The sequence below is a fragment of the Papio anubis genome, chromosome 4 (assembly GCF_008728515.1).
Source record: "Papio anubis isolate 15944 chromosome 4, Panubis1.0, whole genome shotgun sequence".
NCBI lineage: Eukaryota > Metazoa > Chordata > Mammalia > Primates > Cercopithecidae > Papio > Papio anubis.
This window is the reverse complement of record NC_044979.1, coordinates 71396715-71416267: the sequence shown is the minus strand read 5'-3', so window position 1 is coordinate 71416267 and position 19553 is coordinate 71396715. Positions and strand designations below refer to the sequence as shown.

The 19553-nt window shown below is 37.8% G+C and overlaps 1 protein-coding gene and 1 long non-coding RNA gene across 7 annotated transcripts in view; both read right to left on the bottom strand.

Moving 5' to 3' along the window:
* Positions 1 to 19553, bottom strand: part of ANKIB1 (ankyrin repeat and IBR domain containing 1) — a 155984-nt gene that overhangs the window by 13061 nt on the left and 123370 nt on the right. For all 6 annotated transcript variants that reach the window (XM_021936054.2, XM_021936050.2, XM_021936053.2 and 3 more), the window contains 5 exons: positions 15261 to 15349; positions 6495 to 6625; positions 1673 to 1807; positions 434 to 520; positions 277 to 343 (listed from right to left, as the gene is read on the bottom strand). In XM_021936054.2, coding sequence (XP_021791746.1) covers positions 277 to 343; positions 434 to 520; positions 1673 to 1807; positions 6495 to 6625; positions 15261 to 15349 — 509 coding nt within the window. The remainder of the gene's footprint in view (positions 1 to 276; positions 344 to 433; positions 521 to 1672; positions 1808 to 6494; positions 6626 to 15260; positions 15350 to 19553) is intronic.
* LOC110742868 lies at positions 10265 to 13267 on the bottom strand. Its single transcript, XR_002521098.2, has 2 exons — positions 11265 to 13267; positions 10265 to 10597 (listed from the first exon to the last, which is right to left on the bottom strand). It is a non-coding gene; the product is annotated as an uncharacterized LOC110742868 (long non-coding RNA).

The window sequence follows — 19553 nt, the reverse complement described above, 5'->3', positions numbered from 1 at the left end:
GCATCAGCAGTGACACAGAGTAAGCAAAATCATGAAGTGTTTTTATCTCATAACAGCACAGGCTGCATCAAGAGGAAGTGGCTAGGTGCTGGGTAGAAAATCCAATCACAGAGACCTCATCTGCTAAGCTGCACTCAGGGCTTCAAAGAACTCAAAACAGTACCAGAACGAGCTAATGGACATAATGTATTCCTTTCAGGGCCTAACCTAATAGTGAAGCAACAAGCATGGAAAGATATTTTATATTAATTATCACACATACAACTTATAACTTACTTTCTTTGAGAGCTCTGCTCAATTGTTCCATCTTTTCTTTGGCTGTTTTAAGAAGGCGTTGTTCTAGCTAAAAGAATAGAAATAAAGCATGTAAACCATTCTCTTTATTTATTCACAACAGTATAGGTCAGCTCATTTGAAATTATTTGGTACATACCTGATAACTATGCTCGTGGTTTTTAAATCTTGTATAATAGTGCATAAATCTGTCAAGTTCCTGAAATCGTTTGTGTTTTTTCTCAGCCTAGAAAACAAAAGTCCACAAATGACTTTTATAAAAACTAGTAGCTACTAAAATAGTTTTTTGGGGGAATCATTTAAAAGTTTTATTAGTGATAGGTATAGTACATTCAGATTTGTGAATTATTTTCTTGACAGAAAACAATATTTTCTTTTTTTTTTTTTTTTTGAGATGGAGTCTCACTGTGTCAACCAGGCTGGAGTGCAGTGGTGCAATCTGAGCTCACACAAACCTTGCCTCCTGGGTTCAAGTGATTTTCCCGTCTCAGCCTCCTGAGTAGCTGGGATTACAGGAGCCCACCACCATGCCTGGGTAATTTTTGTATTTTTAGTACAGATGGGGTTTTACCATGTTGGCCAGGCTGGTCTTGAACTCCTGACCTCAAATGATCCGCCCACCTCGGCCTCCCAAAAGTGCTGGGATGAAAAGCACGAAACACTGTGCTCGGCCTTCAATGTTTTATTATATGGCTTTTTGCTATGGACTAATGGTATTCCCTTTAAAATTCATATTTTGAAGCCCTACCCCCAATGTGACTGTATTTGAAGATATGACCTGTAAGAAGGTGATAAAGGTTAAATAAGGTCATCAGGGTGGGCCCTATTCTGATAGGGCTGGTACCCTTATAAGAAGAGGAAGGGGCACCAGAGGTCTCTCTGTCTTTTCTGGCCACCTGAGGAAACAGTGAGAGTGTGGCTGTCTGCAAACCAAGAAGAGCACCCTCATCAAGAACCAAATTGGCCAGCATCTTGACCTTGGACTTCACAACCTCTAGAACCGTGAGAAATAAATTTCTGTTAAGCCACCCAGTCTGTAGTATTTTCTATGGCAGCTGAGCAGACTAAGACACTTGCTCTACAGTATAATGTAATATTGTATTGTTGATATTAATGTTAAAATTGTTTTTAAGTATTTACAGAGGTAGGCTGGGATATATCATTTTTCATACGTATCTTCACCAAAATTAAAAGAAGGAAAATGTAAAAGGGAAAAAGCTCTCAAGTTTACAGAGCTATTTTGTTGAAATTAAAGGCTACTATACAGTATATTCAATTTAATACCTTATTAAGATGAAAATGGACAAAGAAATGCAAAATAACTCCAGTAGCAATGAGCGGCTTAGAGAGATGTCTTGGCTTAATTGGTTCTCTTTACCTCCACAGTCATTTCCTTGGATTGCTCCTCCACATGCTGAATGACTTCATAGCGAGTACATCTGTAATAACCTCCAGTGGAAGAACTATGTTTTTTCCACTCTTCAAGGCAAATCCAGCAAAAGTCATACTTGCACTTCAAAAGAAAACACAGATGAAAACATCTCCCCACATTAATATGCAAATTATTTTCTGCTTTATAGCCAACCAATCTGTAAAGATTAAATAACTGTGCTTGTGTGACCAGGAACAAATCTTCTCAAAGACATGCCCTCTTTCTCCTGTTTCCTCTAGAGACATTATCTGCATTATGGAAAGATGTGGAGTAGTTTAAAATTATTGTTTATAGGGATATATTAAAATGTAAAGCATAATATTATGAATCACAAGGAATCATTAAAAATATCAATAAGATATTCTTTCCAAATAATATCAGATGCAAGTGTTTCATTTTTAAGTGCATTCTAATCTGACACTGGTATATAAAGCTCCACCAGTCTATTTGAAAAACTTCTGGCAATACTGACAAATTGGTTTTGAAACCAGAACTACGCTTAAAAGACCTCTAAGTGGAACAGCTGATATAAAAACGGTTTCCCATTTTAATGTAAATTTCACTGAATTACCATAATTATCAGACAGTGCCAAAAATATGAGCATTCAGTATGAAAACACATCCTTTTTTATGCTTATGGATTTTGAGTCAGTTAAAAAGATCTTCCCATTCTGTTGTCTTCAGGTACTCTTTATGGTTTATTTATTTTTTATTTTATTTTATTATACATTAAGTTCTAGGGTACATGTGCACAACGTGCAGGTTTGTCACATATGTATACATGTGCTGTGTTGGTTTGCTGCACCCATTAACTCGTCATTTACATTAGGTATTTCTCCTAATGCTATCCTTCCCCCATCCTTCTACCCCACAACAGGACCCGGTATGTGATGTTCCCCACCCTATGTCCAAGTGTTCTCATTGTTCAGTTCCCACCTATGAGTGAGAACACGCAGTGTTTGGTTTTCTGTCCTTGTGATAGTTTGCTCAGAATGATGGTTTCCAGCTTCATCCATGTGGCTACAGAGGACATGGACTCATCCTTTTTTATGGCTGCATAGTATTCCATGGTGTATATCTGCCACATTTTCTTAATCCAGTCTATCATTGATGGGCATTTGGGTTGGCTCCAAGTATTTGCTATTGTGAATAGTGCCGCAATAAACATACAAGTGCATGTGTCTTTACAGTAGTATGATTTATAATCCTTTCGGTATATACCCAGTAATGGGATCACTGGGTCAAATGGTATTTCTAGTTCTAGATCCTTGAGAATTGCCACACTGTCTCTTCCACAATGGTTGAACTAGTTTACGCTCCCACCAACAGTGTAAAAGTGTTTCTATTTTTCCGCATTGTCTCCAGCACCTGTTGTTTCCTGACTTTTTAATGATCGCCATTCTAACTGGTGTGAGATGGTATCTCATTGTGGTTTTGATTTGCATTTCTCTGATGACCAGTGATGATGAGCATTTTTTTCATGTGTCTGTTGGCTGCATAAATGTCTTTTGAGAAGTGTCTGTTCATATCCTCTGCCCACTTTTTATGGGGTTGCTTTTTTCTTGTAAATTTGTTTAAGTTCTTTGTAGATTCTAGATATTAGTCCCTTGTCAGATGGGTAGATTGCAAAAATTTTCTCCCATTCTGAGGGTTGCCTGTTCACTCTGATGGTAGTTTCTTTTGCTGTGCAGAAGCTCTTTAGTTTAATTTGATCCCATTTGACTATTTTGGCTTTTGTTGCCATTGCTTTTGGTGTTTTAGTCATGAAGTCCTTGGGCCCATGCCTATGTCCTGAATGGTACTGCCTAGGTTTTCTTTCAGGGTTTTATGGTTTTAGGTCTAACATTTAAGTCTTTAATCCATCTTGAATTAATTTTTGTATATGGGGTAAGGAAGGGATCCAGTTTCAGCTTTCTACATACCGCTAGCCAGCTTTCCCTGCACCATTTATTAAACAAGGAGTCCTTTCCCCATTTCTTATTTTTGTCAGTTTTGTCAAAGATCAGATGGTTGTAGATGTGTGCTGTTATTTCTGAGGCCTCTGTTCTGTTCCATTGGTCTATATCTCTGTTTCGGTACCAGTACCATGCTGTTTTGGTTACTGTAGCCTTGTAGTATAGTTTGAAGTCAGGTAGTGTGATGCCTCCAGCTTTGTTCTTTTTGCTCAGGATTTCTTGGCAATGTGGGCTCTTTTTTGGTTCCATATGAACTTTAAAGTAGATTTTTCCAGTTCTGTGAAGAAAGTCAGTGGTAGCCTGATGGGAATGGCATTGAATTTATAAATTACCCTGGGCAGTATGGACATTTTCACAATATTCATTCTTCCTATCCATGAGCATGGAATGTTCTTCCATTTGTTTGTGTACTCTTTTATGTGGTTGAGCAGCGGTTTGTAGTTCTCCTTGAAGAGGTCCTTCCCATCCCTTGTAAGTTGGATTCCTAGGTATTTTACTCTCTTTGAAGCAATTGTGAATGGGGGTTCACTCATGATTTGGCTCTCTGTCTGTTATTGGTGTATAGGAATGCCTGTGATTTTTGCACATTGATTTTGTATCCTGGGACTTCGCTGCAGTTGCTTATCAGCTTCAGGAGATATTGGGCTGAAAAGATGGGGTTTTCTAAATATACAATCATGTCATCTGCAAACAGTGACAATGTGACTTCCTCTTTTCCTAATTGAATCCCCTTTCTTTCTTTCTCTTGCCTGATTGCTCTGGCCAGAACTTCCAACACTATGTTGAATAGGAGTGGTGAGAGAGGGCATCCCTGTCTTGTGCCAGTTTTCAAAGGGAATGCTTCCACAGTTTCTGCCTACTCAGTATGATACTGGCTATGGGTTTGTCATAAACAGCTCTTATGATTTTGAGATACATTCCATCAATACCTAGTTTATTGAGTTTTTAGCATGAAGGGCTGTTGAATTTTGTCAAAGTCCTTTTCTGCATCTATTGAGATAATCACGTGGTTTTTGTCTTTGGTTCTGTTTATGTGATGGTTTACGTTTATTGATTTGCGTATGTTGAACCAGCCTTGCCTCCCAAGGATGAAGCCAACTTGATCTTGCTGCATAAGTTTTTTGATGTGCTGCTGGATTTGGTTTGCCAGTATTTTATTGAGGATTTTTGCACTGATGTTCATCAGGGATATTGGTCTAACATTCTCTTTGGAGATAAGATCGCAAATAGATGAAATAATTTTGGCTGGATCCTCAGCTGAACAATAAATAACACTTTTGAATATTTTGCTCACAACACTGCCCTAGGTTTTTCTTCCTGCCTCTTAGAGAATCATTATTACTGCCTCACTAAGCCAGTTCATTTATGTTAATTTTACAGTAACACAGACTTACAAAAATTATTTTGTACCTGCCATTCTTTTGCAAGTATAGTAATAATCATTAAGCTTCAAAGTTAAAAATCAAGTAATACCTAGAAGATATTATTATATTTTACTGGAATCTTAACCATTTAAATTTTCTTCATGTCCTAAATTAGGGAAAAAAAATACATTTTCCTCTCAATAACTTTAAATAATCATTTTATACATATATGACATTTCCAATGGTAAAGCAAAATAAATCAGAATATCATTATAATTTTAAACCAAAAAAAGTTCATAAATGTAGGTAGGTTATTAATAATAAAATGTTATTAATAATATACCAGCAGAGTTGTTTTAAACACACTGCTGTTTCTTCCTGTACAAGTAATTAAAGAGGGTAGTTATTCTATCCAGCCTTTTGACCTCTAACATTAATCATTTATATTAAGTATTTTTCAGCCAAGTGAATCTTTGTTGGCATTTTCATTTTCAATATAATAAAGAGTTACTTATTTTATTGCTTGTTTTTTTAGCAGTCCTAAAGTCTGGCCATTGCTTTGGGTTCTTGTATTATACAGACATCTATATACAGGTGTTCCCTGGTATCCACAGAGGATTGGCTCCAGGACCTCCTGCAAACACCAAAATCTGAGAATAATCAAGTCCCCAATATAAAATGATGTATTATTTGCATACTAACCTATGCACATCCTCTAGTGTACTTTCAATAATCTCTAGATTACTTATAATATCTTACAATGTATATGCTATGTAAATAGTTGTTATATTGCATTGTTTAGGGAATAATTACAAGAAAAAAAATCTGTACATGTTCGATACAGATGCAATTTTTTTCCCTAAGTATTTTTGATCCATGGTAGACTGAATCCATGAATGCAGAACCCAACAATATGAAACTCATCGATACAGAGGGCCGACTGTATGGAGACAGTATATGGACTGGATTTGGGCCTAGTTTGGGCCTTGAGTCTAAGCCGTATGCTCCAAAACCAGCTTCACAAGAGATCTATATAAGGCAGCACTTTGTTAATCATTGGATCACACACACACACACACATATATATACACATACACACACACACACACACACAAACTCTCTCAAGACTCTCACTGGGGAAGGTGACTAGCAAGGAAGGATTCATGAATTTCTGATCTTCTGGTTGAATACCACAGATTTTTACCCTTACCTTTTGTTTTTGTTTTTGTTTCTAAAGAGATGGCATTTTTGGGGTTTTGTTACTTTGCTCAGGCTGGTCTTGAACCCCTGGCCTCAAGTGATCCTCCTGCCTCAACCTCTTGAAGTACTGGGATTATAGGCAAGAGCCACTGTACCAGGCCCCCTCAAATAATTTATCCTTTGGATTGACAATCAAACTAAATTAAGATTCCAAATGCAAAGCATGAAAAATCCTCTTTAACTTCTTACCTTAGCACACTGCATGTGATTGCAGCCTTCATTCTTCTGTATTGGAGACTTACAGTTGGCACAAGGCTTGGAGTTAGTTAATAACCAGAGACAATTGGCCGCATCCTCGTAGGCTTCACTAACTCCCACAACTTTGGGATATTAAGCACAAACACAAAAATAAATGATTTATTGTACAACTTCTGGGGGAAAAAAACCCTCCAGACTTTTCTTTGCAGGCTCTCAATTTTAATAAAATATTTATTTTCCGATCAGTGTCTGTGGCAACATTTTTAAACTTCTTCATTTTGAGTAGCCTAATTACAAGATAAGGAACTCTATCCCAAAAGACCTATTCATGAAACCTGGTTTAAGGGCAATTTCTACATAAACTTGTGCCCAAATAAACTGGGACCAAAAACAACATACACAAAAAAGTTTTTTTTTTTTTTTTTTTAATGCAACATATTACTCCATTTAAAATAACTATTGTATCAAAGAAAATTACAGAAAGAACAGTTACTTTAGACGATAATTTACAGAACAGGCCAGACGCAAATATAATTATCAGAAACTCTTTACCACAGTAAAAAGCAAAAAATATCAACATCTTTTTTATCCATGAGTATTCTGGATAAACTTAAAATTAATTCAATGTGACATGTCTAAAACTAAGCATCTCATTTATTACACCCTCTTTCTCTATCATATCTGGTTCCTCTCCATTCCCAGTTCTTATGCTTTAAGGTAGGGTCCTTCATACCTCTTGCCTAGACAACTAAAGCATAGAAGATCAACTTATCTCCCCAGTTCCTTCAAGGGCCCACCTCCAACTACACTGCTTGCACAGTGATTTTTAAAAAAATCTCTCCATGTGTTTTTCTTTTATTGACACAAAATATTTTACATATTTATGAGGTAGATGTGACTGTAACATGCATAGAATGTGTAATAAGTCAGGACATCTGAAGTACCCATCACCTTGAGTAATTATCATTTCTATGTGTTGGTATCATTTCAAGTCCTCCCTTCTAGTTATTTTGAAATACAAGAAATATTGTCTTCTATCTAACTCTATGTTTGTCCCCATTAACAAACTTTTCTTCATCCTCCAATCCCCTGCCAGCCACCCATCCCACAGTGATCTTTTTAGAATACACATTGCTTAAAATCTTTTAATTTGCTCCCCACTGACTACAAGATAAAATCCAACTGCTTTTGCAAAGAATATAAAGCCCATTATGATATGGCCCATCTGGCAAGCTCCTCTCACTCTCCATCCCTAATCAAACTTATACTCTTCATTTTCTTAAACTCAAGTTATTTTACTGTGATTTGAGATCCACAATCTTAAGGAATGTCATGGTTTTTAAAGATTCTAAATTTTACATTTTATAAACTTCCCTCTCCCCTCCATGGACAGTTAGGGGCTACAGAGTTCCAGATGCATAATTAAAAATTTTTTTCCTGCAAGAACGTCAGCAATCAAGTTGGTTTTGTTTTCTTTTCTAACTCTAAGTGCATTGAGAAGCCCTACATTTACTTTACTCAAAGAGATGCCAGAAAATCATTTTAGAATCACTGAAAGTGGCCCATCTAATCAAAGCTTTGTTTACATGCCGACACTTTCAGAAGGGTGGAGGGGTAAATGGTTGGCTCTACTGTCAAAGCAGGGGAGAAATCAGACCCTTTGCATTTTGAAATTCAAAAAGAAGAGTTACCCAACCCCTAGATATAAGCCCCTGGGGAGGGAAGGGGGACAAAGGTTTGGGCTCACTGACCCTTGGGAAGTGGCTCTGTGTATGGATTGGAAGGGCTGAGCACCAGAAGCAGTCCTCTGATGGAGCCTAGCAATACAGAAGTGGAGCTGTCTTGCTGCAAGGAACCCCAAGAGCTTGTCTACTTAAGTTTATATTAACAACAGAACAGCAGCTACTGTTGGACTATAAAAGCATTGGTTTTTAACTCCACACAGCAAAGAGAAACAGTGGTAATGAACTGGTCAGACTTTACTCCAGTTCTGAACACACTTGGTAGAAGATGGTTTGATTAAGCTGTTGGTGGAAAGAATTATCAGATAATTTGGTGGGTGACAGGAGTTTCAGTAGGAACTTAGTATATTTAGGGCTAACAAGGTCGAGCTGTGGAGGCAATTCCACTTACAAAGGGTATTGCTATAATACCTAATCATTTAAGTACACTTCACATTTAAACATCTAATTTTTGTTAAAAGCAGTGGCCTTTTTTCTTCCTTTAGCATCAACATTATTGTTAGCTCAGAGGCACTAACATATTCTTATGACTCTTATTGTCCATTGTTATAATAAAGAAAGTACAAAGCCATTAAAACAAAGCAGCAGTGTGGCCTGCAACATAATAGTTTTTTCTTCCACCCTTGGAGAGAATGTGATCTCCTAACTGCATTTTAGTGAACTGCATGAAGTAAATCATGTTCAGGGAATAACCAACTATTACTATGATAAAAACTCGTGCTGGAAAAAAGATCTTTATTTCCAATTCTCTGAACATGCTTATTCTACACATCTATCCTTTATACATACTTTTTTTTTTTGAGATGGACTCTTGTACTGTTGCCCAGGCTGGAGTGCAATGGCACGATCTCAGCTCACTGCAACCTCTGCCTCCTGGGCTCAAGTGATTCTCGTGCCTCAACCTCCCAAGTAGTTGGGACTAAAGGTGCCCGCCACTACACCTGGCTAATTTTTTTTTTTTTTTTTAATTTTTAGTAGAGACAGGGTTTCACCATGTTGACCAGGCTGGTCTCAAACTCCTGACCTGAAGTGATCTGCCTGTGTTGGCCTCTCAAAGTAGTGGGATTACAGGCATAAGCCACTGCATCCAGCTTATACATACTGTTCTTAACATCAACAACACTGTATCTACCTTCAATCTATCGGGTGAGATTTTTTCACCTCTACTGACTTTCAAACTCTTCACTTCAGTTACAGCTCTTATTATATACTGATGTATATACTGATGATGTTCTTTCTTCATAATCTAGTGTGCTTAGGTCTCTTTCTAAAATGTATTAACTTCATAACAAAGTATTAAAATATCACAAAATCTAAGATCTATTAATAGAATCAACATGTATGCATGTGAAAACAGTTGCTTTTAAAAACTGAATTTTTATTTTTAATTTTTTTTAGAAATAGAGATTCACTCTATTATCCAGACTGGAATGCAGTGGTGCAATCATAGCTCACTGTAGCCTTCAACTTCTGGGCTCAAGAGATCCTCCTACCTCAGCTTCCCAAGTAGCTAGGACTACAGGCATGTGCCACTATGCCTGGCTAAGTTTTTAATTTTTTGGAGAGACAGGATCTCACTGTGTTGCCCAGGCTTGTCTTGAACTCTGAGCCTCAAGTGATCCTCTTGCCTCGGCCTCCCAAAGTGCTGGGATTACAGGCATAAACCACTGCACCTAGTCAAAGACTGAATTTTTAAATAATACAATTTGAATTCAGTTTATTGAGTATGTCCCATGAAAAATACTGGTCTGAAAAATTTATAAATTAACCATTTCATAAAAAATATAACCATTCCTGCTTCTTGCTCTAATTAGACACAACAGAGGCAATATCAGTGCTTAACAAACACTATTTAAATCTTTATATGAAATTAATTCCTTGAATTGATTTCAGCATATTTTTTCTCATTAATTAGATTTTCTCATCCTGAGTCTCATAATTCAAAGACTTTGGAAAACTGGGCATAAAGAAGAAAACTATTTCATGAAACTACAAATTTGGTTAAACATGCTTATGCCATTTTTTTTTTTTTTTGCATAAAATCCAAAGTAAAAATGCTATGATACAAAGTAATACATAAACTTAACATAGCACCTAATCATATTTTTCCTTTTTGAAATATCATTTTTGTATATTTAATGATGGGGTTCTACTTTAGTATTATAGTTGGCCAATTATTGTTCACTTTAATCCTTGCCCCAAATTTCATAAACATAAGTGGCCATTACTGGTCACCATCTTTCAGTGTGGAAGACACAAATCAGTAGAGGGAGAAAATTCCTAGCCTTTTCTTAACAACAACTGGGACTTTCTCTGCAGCCTTGGCTTGGTTTCCTCTCTGGTAGAACAAACCTCAGGTGTCTTCAGTCTTTTGTCTCCTATCATGTTTTCAAACATTCTTTCATCTTTCCAAATCAAAACCCCCTTTGGGATCTCCCTATCTCTGGCCATCAGAAGTAACCATGTATATACCATGTATACCATTTTCTAGCTTTTCTATTTCTTTCCTCCTCTTAGTATCAGGATCATTATCATGTCGAAGGTCATTTTTTCACAGTCCCACCCATAATCTGTTCTCACTAGCCAGTCCATTCTCCTTCCCCCGTTCCCTAGCAAAAACTTATCTGTGGGTATGGAATGATTCATCCAATTTTAATATGGTAAGAGATAACTAAAAATAGCCATCAATTTTAAAATACTTGCTTTAAAGAGTTTTTCTGTGTTCTGATACCAGATGTGAGATGGATTTGCTGTGTGGCAGGGCATTTTTGTTTCTCTTGGCCTTGGTATCTCCCTCTGTAAAATCGGGGTAATTTGTGAATTAAAGGCAAGTAGGGAGATGTATTACTCTAATTAGATCACAGGCAAAACAGAAGATTATAATGAACTTAAAGAATTGTGGGAAGAAACCCCAAAGTGGGTTTTGATTTGGAAAGAGGGAAGAATATTTGAAAACATGATAGGATACAAAAGACTGAAGACACCTGAGATTTGTTCTACCAGAAAGGACTACATAAACCTAAAAGATTATACCCATAGTTTGAGACTGCTTGAGTGAATGATCAGCAGTCACCTAGTAAGTGATCTGTTCTTACAGTTGGAACCTTTAAAGACGAACAGGTCTTTCAGGGTAATAGATCAGACTTGGGGATAAAATACTGGGAAAGTGATGTACAAAGCCATTTGATGCCACAGGATAGTAGCACTTTGAGAGGGTCAGTGTGTCGCTTAGTGCCCACAAGGAGATTAGTATTCACCTCGAGTTCCCAGGACCCAGGATCTAGACAGCTGTGGAGATGCTAACTCACCTCGGAGGCTGGGGTGGGAGATTTGGGGGAAAATAAAAGAAAAATACTTGCTTTATATTTCAAACACTGCTGGGCATTTTCTACTCAAGAATTGAATAATATGCTAGACTAATTACTTCTTATGGTGCATTAAACCTTTCAGGCAACTAGCAGGCACACAAGGTTTACTACTTAAGGCTATTTAATGTATCTTATAACTCTCCTGTGTATGCCTCCTCCCACCTGAATTACCCATCTTAAGCCTTCATATCCTCTCACCTGGCCATTCTGAAGTTGTCTCAGAACTAACATTCTTACCTAGTTTCTCAATAGTCTCCATTTCATCATCCATACTTCTGCCTGAGTGATCTTTGTAAGTAAGCATCTTCATTCACCACTCTCCTACTTAAAACTCCTTTTCAGTGTCTCAGGATAAGGTCAGATTTCCTAGCATTGTGCATAATCACCTCTTTGTGCCCAATGCTTGATTTGGATTCCTGTCTGCACAGTCTCATCTCTTAGTGCACCACTAAACTGACTGTAAGAATTATTTGCAGTCCTTGAATATGCCACGCTACTTCACAATGCCACTTCACCCTATGCCTGGAATGTCTTTCCTATTCTGGTTTATGTGAAGAGCATCTATCAGCTTTCAACATGCAGCTTAAGCATCAATTCTTTAGAAAGTGTTTCCTAACCCTCTCCCATAGATAATTGGCCTCCTCCTTCTTTGTTCTTCCTCTCCCCTAAAAGTTATCACATACATGAACAACGTTCTCTCACATTCAAAACACATTTTTCCTTAGTTTTGTATACAGTTGCCTCTATAATATATAAACTTCAAGAGAATAGAGGGCATCTTATTTTTGTATTCTAACATAAAACAGCACTTAATAAACGTTAATTAAATAGCGAAGATAACATTTAAAATCAACAATTTATTCCTAAGTTTCTTAGCATCTTTTCTGAGTTTCAGACGAACACTTATAAAATTCCACAGGATATCTCCACACATATGTTCTGTAAGTACTTCAAGTTCAGAATGTCCACACCAAAACTCATTATTTTCCCTGGAAAGTTACTTGTTTATCTGAGTTTCCTGTTTCACTAATGGCCTAATTTACCCTCTGACCCAAACTAAAAATTCATCTTCCTACCTTTAGTCTATCTTTTCTTCAATTCACCCTTCATACTATCAGTTATCTTGACAAAAATAACTTTTCTGATACTGCCACTTCTCTACTCTACACATTTTATGGCTTATTCTATTAGGAGGATAAATTCAAACAATTTGGCAATAACACTCACAATCTGGCAACACCTACCTTTCTAGCCTCATCTCTTTGCGAGTTTCTCCTATGGACCTTAACCTTAAGTTCTTAAAGAAATGTATAAAAAAATGTAGGTAGGTGGCCAATAGCAAGACATTCATAACAGAAATATAAATATTTCTAGCTGCCAGAAGCAAGAAAATAAAGCAAATTCCAATTGTTTTGTCACATCTAAAGGTGTTGCAGGGTAATGGTATGAATCTATTTATGGAAGACAAACGCATATACACACCCATACATATCAGGAGAATAGGGGAAATGGGTGGGTATGAAGAGCAATGGCTAGTACAATGAATCTGGGGAACAAACACAATCTATAAAGGCATTTTTTTTTTTTTTTTAAATGGAGTCTTGCTCTGGCACCCAGGCTGGAGTGCCGTGGGGCGATTTGGCTCAATGAAACCTCTACCTCCCGGGTTCAAGCGATTCTCCTGCCTCAGCCTCCTGAGTAGCTGGTATTACAGGCGCACACCACCATGCTGGACTAATTTTTGTGTTTTTAGTAGAGATGCAGTTTCCATGTTGGCCAGGATGGTCTTGAACTCCTGACCTCAAGTGATCCACCTGCCTCGGCCTCCCAAAATGCTAGGATTACAGATGTGAGCCATTGCGCCTGGCTTAAAAAAATCTGTTGACTAAACGATGCATGAACAGGACAAGAACGTTTAATCAGGCTTCACTATAAAATATCCAAAGATCATCTACTTCTCTTTGCTCCTGATAATGGACATGAAGCCTTCTCAACAAGTGAAAGGGATCTCCCTCATTATCAACTAATAAGTGGCATTTTGGTTTATACTGTAGTCTCTTCTCCATGGGTCAGAATAACCCTGAGTCAGTGGACAAAATGAACCTTGTAGATCTAAAATGCTGAGGATCAGCCCTCAGGCAGTGGTAAATTCCCTGATATAATACAAGCCTGTAAAGTATGATGGCTGTCGGGCAGTCTCTCTCAATGCCACTTCAGTTGCTGACAGTAATTACCTACTACTAGGCAGAGATGCTAAAATCCAATTCACAGCTCACTGCCTTCAAGAAGATTCTTTGACACCCTTTCTTCCCCCAACCTCAGTTTATCATTATTGTTTCTGGACTCTCATCTTTACTCAACTATATCAGTTATCATATGATACTGTAATGTCTGACTGCTTCCCTCTAGCCTCTGCATGCCCTGAAGTCTGGCATCATCTTTATTATGTGCTTTGCTCATGTAAGTGTAGATTTTCTTTTTCTTGTTTTGAGACGGAGTCAGTCTCACTCTGTCACCAGGCTGGAGTGCAGTGGCGCAATCTTGGCTCACTGCAACCTCCACCTCCCAGGTTCAAGCAATTCTCCTGCCTCAGCCTCCCAAGTAGCTGGGACTACAGGCGCACACCACCACGCCCAGCTAATTTTTTTATTTTTAGTAGAGATGGGGTTTCACCATGTTGGCCAGGATGGTCTCCATCTCTTGACCTTGTAATCCGCCTGCCTTGGCCTCCCAAAGTGCTGGGATTACAGGCGTGAGCCCCTGCACCTGGCCCCTATAAGTGTGTAGATTTATTCGGTGAATTCTTGATCCTGACTTGCGACATCTCAAGCTAACATCATTATCTCAGTCTTTTTTTTTTTTTTTTTAAAGACCAGAACTAATTAATTTTCACTTACATTTTTTGAGAGAAAACAGTTGTCATAAAACACTTTAGAAGATGGGAAATTATTGCAAAGCAGATAGATTTATCTGTTAAATGTGGGAACTTCTATTAGGAAGGCTTTAAAAAGGAGTCCCCATCAGAGATTCAAACCCATTCTGTTCACAAGGCACATGCCCTGTGTCATTCAACCCAATCTAAGCATTAGTTTTCCTCTGTAAAACAGGATTACTAACATCACCCTTGTATCATTTCTGTGATGATTAACAGGGATAATGTATTTATAGAAGTCTCAGTGACAATACTTATCTATATGGTATTTAACATCAGTAAATCTATAGAACCACACAACAACAAGAAATTAACTTGCTGTATCCTTCATTGGAAGCTTTCAGGGATATGAGAAGCTCACTCTCACTACAGATCATATACTACTTCCCACAAAGTACAGAACAACTGGTTGGCTCACCCTAGAATAAAAGAAAAGGGCTATGGGAGGAGGATTAAATGTGACCCCCATTTACCCTGTTTATCTTCAGCTGGAAAGTAAGTCTGTTAGAAACATGGAACTTGTCCCTGATTCCTCCTTGCCAAAACTCTATTATTTCCAAAAGGAAGTTAGTCAAAGGGACCGTGATGTTAAACAGGAGAGCGCTAGCATTAACAAATGTGAAAACCTCTTAAATAAAGACTAAAAAAGATATGACCACATTATCTTTTGAATGCTATAAGGAAATATGTAGCAAAGCAATCTAAAATTCCTTACGTTCTTCTGGTTTCATTTCGGTTATTTTTTGCAGCCAGTTCTTCCATGTTTGGCAGTCACAAGGCTCATGTGCTTCACCAAGGCACTCCCTAAAGAAAATAAACATAGAAAAGACAATTTTAAAATATTCTTCATCAACATCAAGGCAAAAAAAAGAAAGTGTGTAGAGGCTGGGCGTGGTGGCTCATGCCTGTAATCCCAGTACTTTGGGAGGCCAAGGTGGGTGGATCACCTGAGGTCAGGAGTCCGAGACCAGCCTGGCCAATATGGTGAAACCCCATCTCTATTAAAAATACAAAAAATTAGTAGGCATGGTGGCACATGCCTATAATCCCAACTACTCAAGAGGCTGACGCAGGAGAATCGCTTGAACCTGGGAGGTGGAGGTTGCAGTGAGCTGAGATCGCACCCTTGCACTCCAGCCTGGGCAACAAGAGCGAAACTCTGTCTCAAAAAAAAAAAATAAAAAGTAGAAAGTATTCTTCCAATTTTAAAGTTGAAAAAACTAAGACATGGTGATTAATGAGAGATGGAGCATTTCAATGGAGGCATTGAAAATGAGATTCCAAAGCTTGATACCATTAGACCAGTTTTTTAAAAAAAAATCAGTACATTCATTTACGTATTTCAAAAGTTCTAAATAGATTAATATTTATAACTCAGATTTGCAAGCCTTCAGAGCTTTAAAACATTTGATTAAATTACATTTTATCCTCATTAATATTTTAAATTCTTGTTATTCAAAGGTGTATTCCTGGCCATTACTGAGCAGCTTTTTAGACATGCAGAAGAACAGGCCCCATGAGATTTACAGATTAGAATCTATATTTTATCAAAATTACCAAATGAACCTTCTTCATTTTAAAGTTTGAAAAACACTGTTTTAAGTCAAATTATTGTAGTTACTTTTACCTCTGCATCTCCAGGTAACAGCTAGGGTAACTCAATTTACTTTTATTGGAATTTGGGAAATTTTGATTTAAATAATTAAAAACATCAATTTATCATTTGTAACTCTATTTTATATTCTTTCCATAGCTATTTAAGAAGTCAAACACTAAAACGAGCCTAAAGCCTTGATAAACTGCCATTTTAATTCAAGATGATGCTATACTGTATAGAACAAAGGTAATTATTCCAGTCAATGATAAAATATTATTCGGAGGAGGGAACAACCCAATCTGGAAGTGATATCATCACCATCAGTGCTATTTTAAAAAGATTTCATTTACAAAGGTTAAGCTTGGGCAGGGAGGGGTGGCTCATGCCTGTAGTCCCAGCTACTTGGGAGGCTGAGGTAGGAGGATCACTTGAGTCTGGGAGGCAGAGGCTGCAGTGAGCTGAGATCATGCCACTGCAGTCCAGCCTAGGCGACAGAGCAAGACCCCATTTCGAGGAAAAAGAATAAAAAAAGGTTAAGTGTATTAAGAAGATACACCAACTGACTCATGTAGTCTTACAAACTAAGAGGTAATTAAGAATGTATTGATTATACTTCATATTTGTTAAAATGGTGATTATTAAAAAAAAAAGAAGGTTTTGGTGTGGATGTACAAAGACCGGAACTCTTGTGCATTGCTGATAGAAATGTAAATGCTGATGCAAAGTTAAACTTAGAATTACCATAGGATTCAGCAATTTCATTCTAAGGTATGAAAGAACTGAAAGCAAGGATTCAAACTTGTACACCAACATTCATGGTATTATTCACAACAGCTTAAAGGGGGAAACAACCCAAGCGTCTATCAGCAGATGACTGGATAAACAAATTGTGGAGTATACACACATACAAACACACACACGTTCACACAATACAATATTCAGCCATAAAAAGGAATAATATCTGCATACATGCTACACTATGAATGAGCTTTAAAAACATTGTTAAGTGAAATAAACCAGACACAAAAGTACAGATATTCTAGAATTCCACTTATATTAAATATCTAGAATAGGCAAATTCATAGAGAAAGAAAGTAGAGTGGTTGTTACCAGCCTGGGGGAGGAGAGGATGGCGAGTAACTGCTTAATGGTCATAGAGTTTCTGTTTGGGATCATGAAAAATTTCTGAAAAGGAAAAGTGGCTATGAGACGTTATAGTTGCACTCTGAATGCAATTAATGTCACTGAATTGCATACTTAAAAATGGTTAAATGGTTAAAAAAAAAAATTCACCAATTGCCTTGAAAGGGTAATTTAGTTTCCTTACACTCCTGACTTGTCACCTAATCTAACACTTGGGAGCTCCTAGCAACTTAGTGGTAGCTTAACAGACATTCAAAAAATACTGGGTTGATTAAAATATGGAAGTGAGCTGGGCACAATGGCTACTTGGCAGGCTGAGGCAGAAGAATCAATGGAGCCCAGGAGTTTCAGGCTGTAGTGTGCTATTACCACTCTGTGAATAGCCACAGCACTCTAGCCTGGGCAACACAACACGACCTTATTTCTTTAAAAAAGTGGATATATAAAGTCAGGAAACAACAGATGCTATAGAGGATGTGGAAAAATTGGAATGCTTTTACACTGCTGGTGGGAGTGTAAATTAGTTCAACCATTGTGGAAGACAGTGTGGCGATTCCTCAAGGAGCTAGAACTACAAATACCATTTGATCCAGCCATCCCATTACTGGGTATATACCCAAAGGATTATAAATCATGCTACTATAAAGACACATGCACACATGTGTTTATTGTGGCACTATTCACAATAGCAAAGACTTGGAACCAACCCAAATGTCCACCAATGATAGACTGGATTAAGAAAATGTGGCACATATAGAACATGGAATACTATGCAGCCATTAAAAAGGATGAGTTCATGGCCTTTGCAGGGACGTGGATGAAGCTGGAAACCATCATTCTGAGCACACTATCACAAGAACAGAAAACCAAACACTGCATGTTCTCACTCATAAGTGGGAGTTTAACAAGGAGAACACATGGACACAGGGTGGGGAACAACACACACTGGGGCCTGTCGGGGGATGGGGGGCTAGGGGAGGGATAGCATTAGGAGAAACACCTAATGTAGGTGATGGGTTGATAGGTGCAGCAAATCACCATGGCATGTGTATGCCTATGTAACAAAACTGTACATTCTGCACATGTATCCCAGAACTTAAAGGTATGAAAAAAAAAGTGGATACATTAGATTCACTTTAGTGCATACTAACATCAACTCTGCTTTCCAGAAATGTAACGGATACCTGTGATAACTGCTAATTTTAATTTGGCACACATGCTAGCAGACATTGAAGTAGGAAATATGCCACAGATCAGGAACAGTTTTTCCATATGGTGCCTACAAACACAGGTGGGAATGCAGAATCAACATTTCTCATGACTCATTTAAGAAAGCTTTTTGTCATTTGCATTTCAATAAAGCTAGAAAAATAAAAAAAAAAAGAGCCCTGAAGTACAAAAAGCCCTTATATATCTGCAGTAACTAAAACAAACAAATGCAATCAATGAAATAAATTATTTCTATTAAGATTTTTTTCCCTGGAGACTTTTTCCCCCTGGAGATTAAACAGCATATTCAATATTCATTTCCTGGCAGAATCAACACTAGTAAATACTGGTTTTGCTGTCAGAACATTTTCTGAAAACGTTCTGGAAAAAAAAAAAAAAGAAAGAAATCATGGGGGAACAAAGCCCAGTGTTTTCAAATAAAGTCTGGAAAAAAAAAGCCACTTCTTCAAAAGGCCATAATTGCTTATCAATGTGCTTGGCTCTCCACGACTGTGTTGTCCTAGACAGCAAAAGAAGGTTTTCTTTTCTAGAACCTCACAGGAGGACAAAGATTTGCTGCTTCCTTGGTTGTGAGCCCAATCAGTAGGACCACTTCAGGGTGTTATAACTGGTTGGCACAGTTTCTGCTAGTTTCCAGTGCAATACTAAAAAAGGATTTAAAACAAAACAAAACAAAACAGAAAACAGCAGCTTACTAATAAAAAAAGAAGCTACAGCATGGACTGTGAATTAAAGAGGTTGAGGTTGCCATTTTTTTTTTTTTTAAGATGGAGTCTTGCTCTGTGGCCCAGGCTGGAGTGCAATAGCATGATCGCCACTCACCACAACCTCTGCCTCCTGGGTTCAAGTGATTCTCCTGCCTCCTAAGTAGCTGCGATTACAGGTGCACACCACCATGCCCAGCTAATTTTTTGTATTTTCAGTAGAGACGGGGTTTCACCATGTTGGCCAGGCTGAACTTGAATTCCTGACCTCGTGATATGCCTGCCTCGGCCTCCCAAAGTGCTGGGATTACAGGCGTGAGCCACTGCGCCTGGC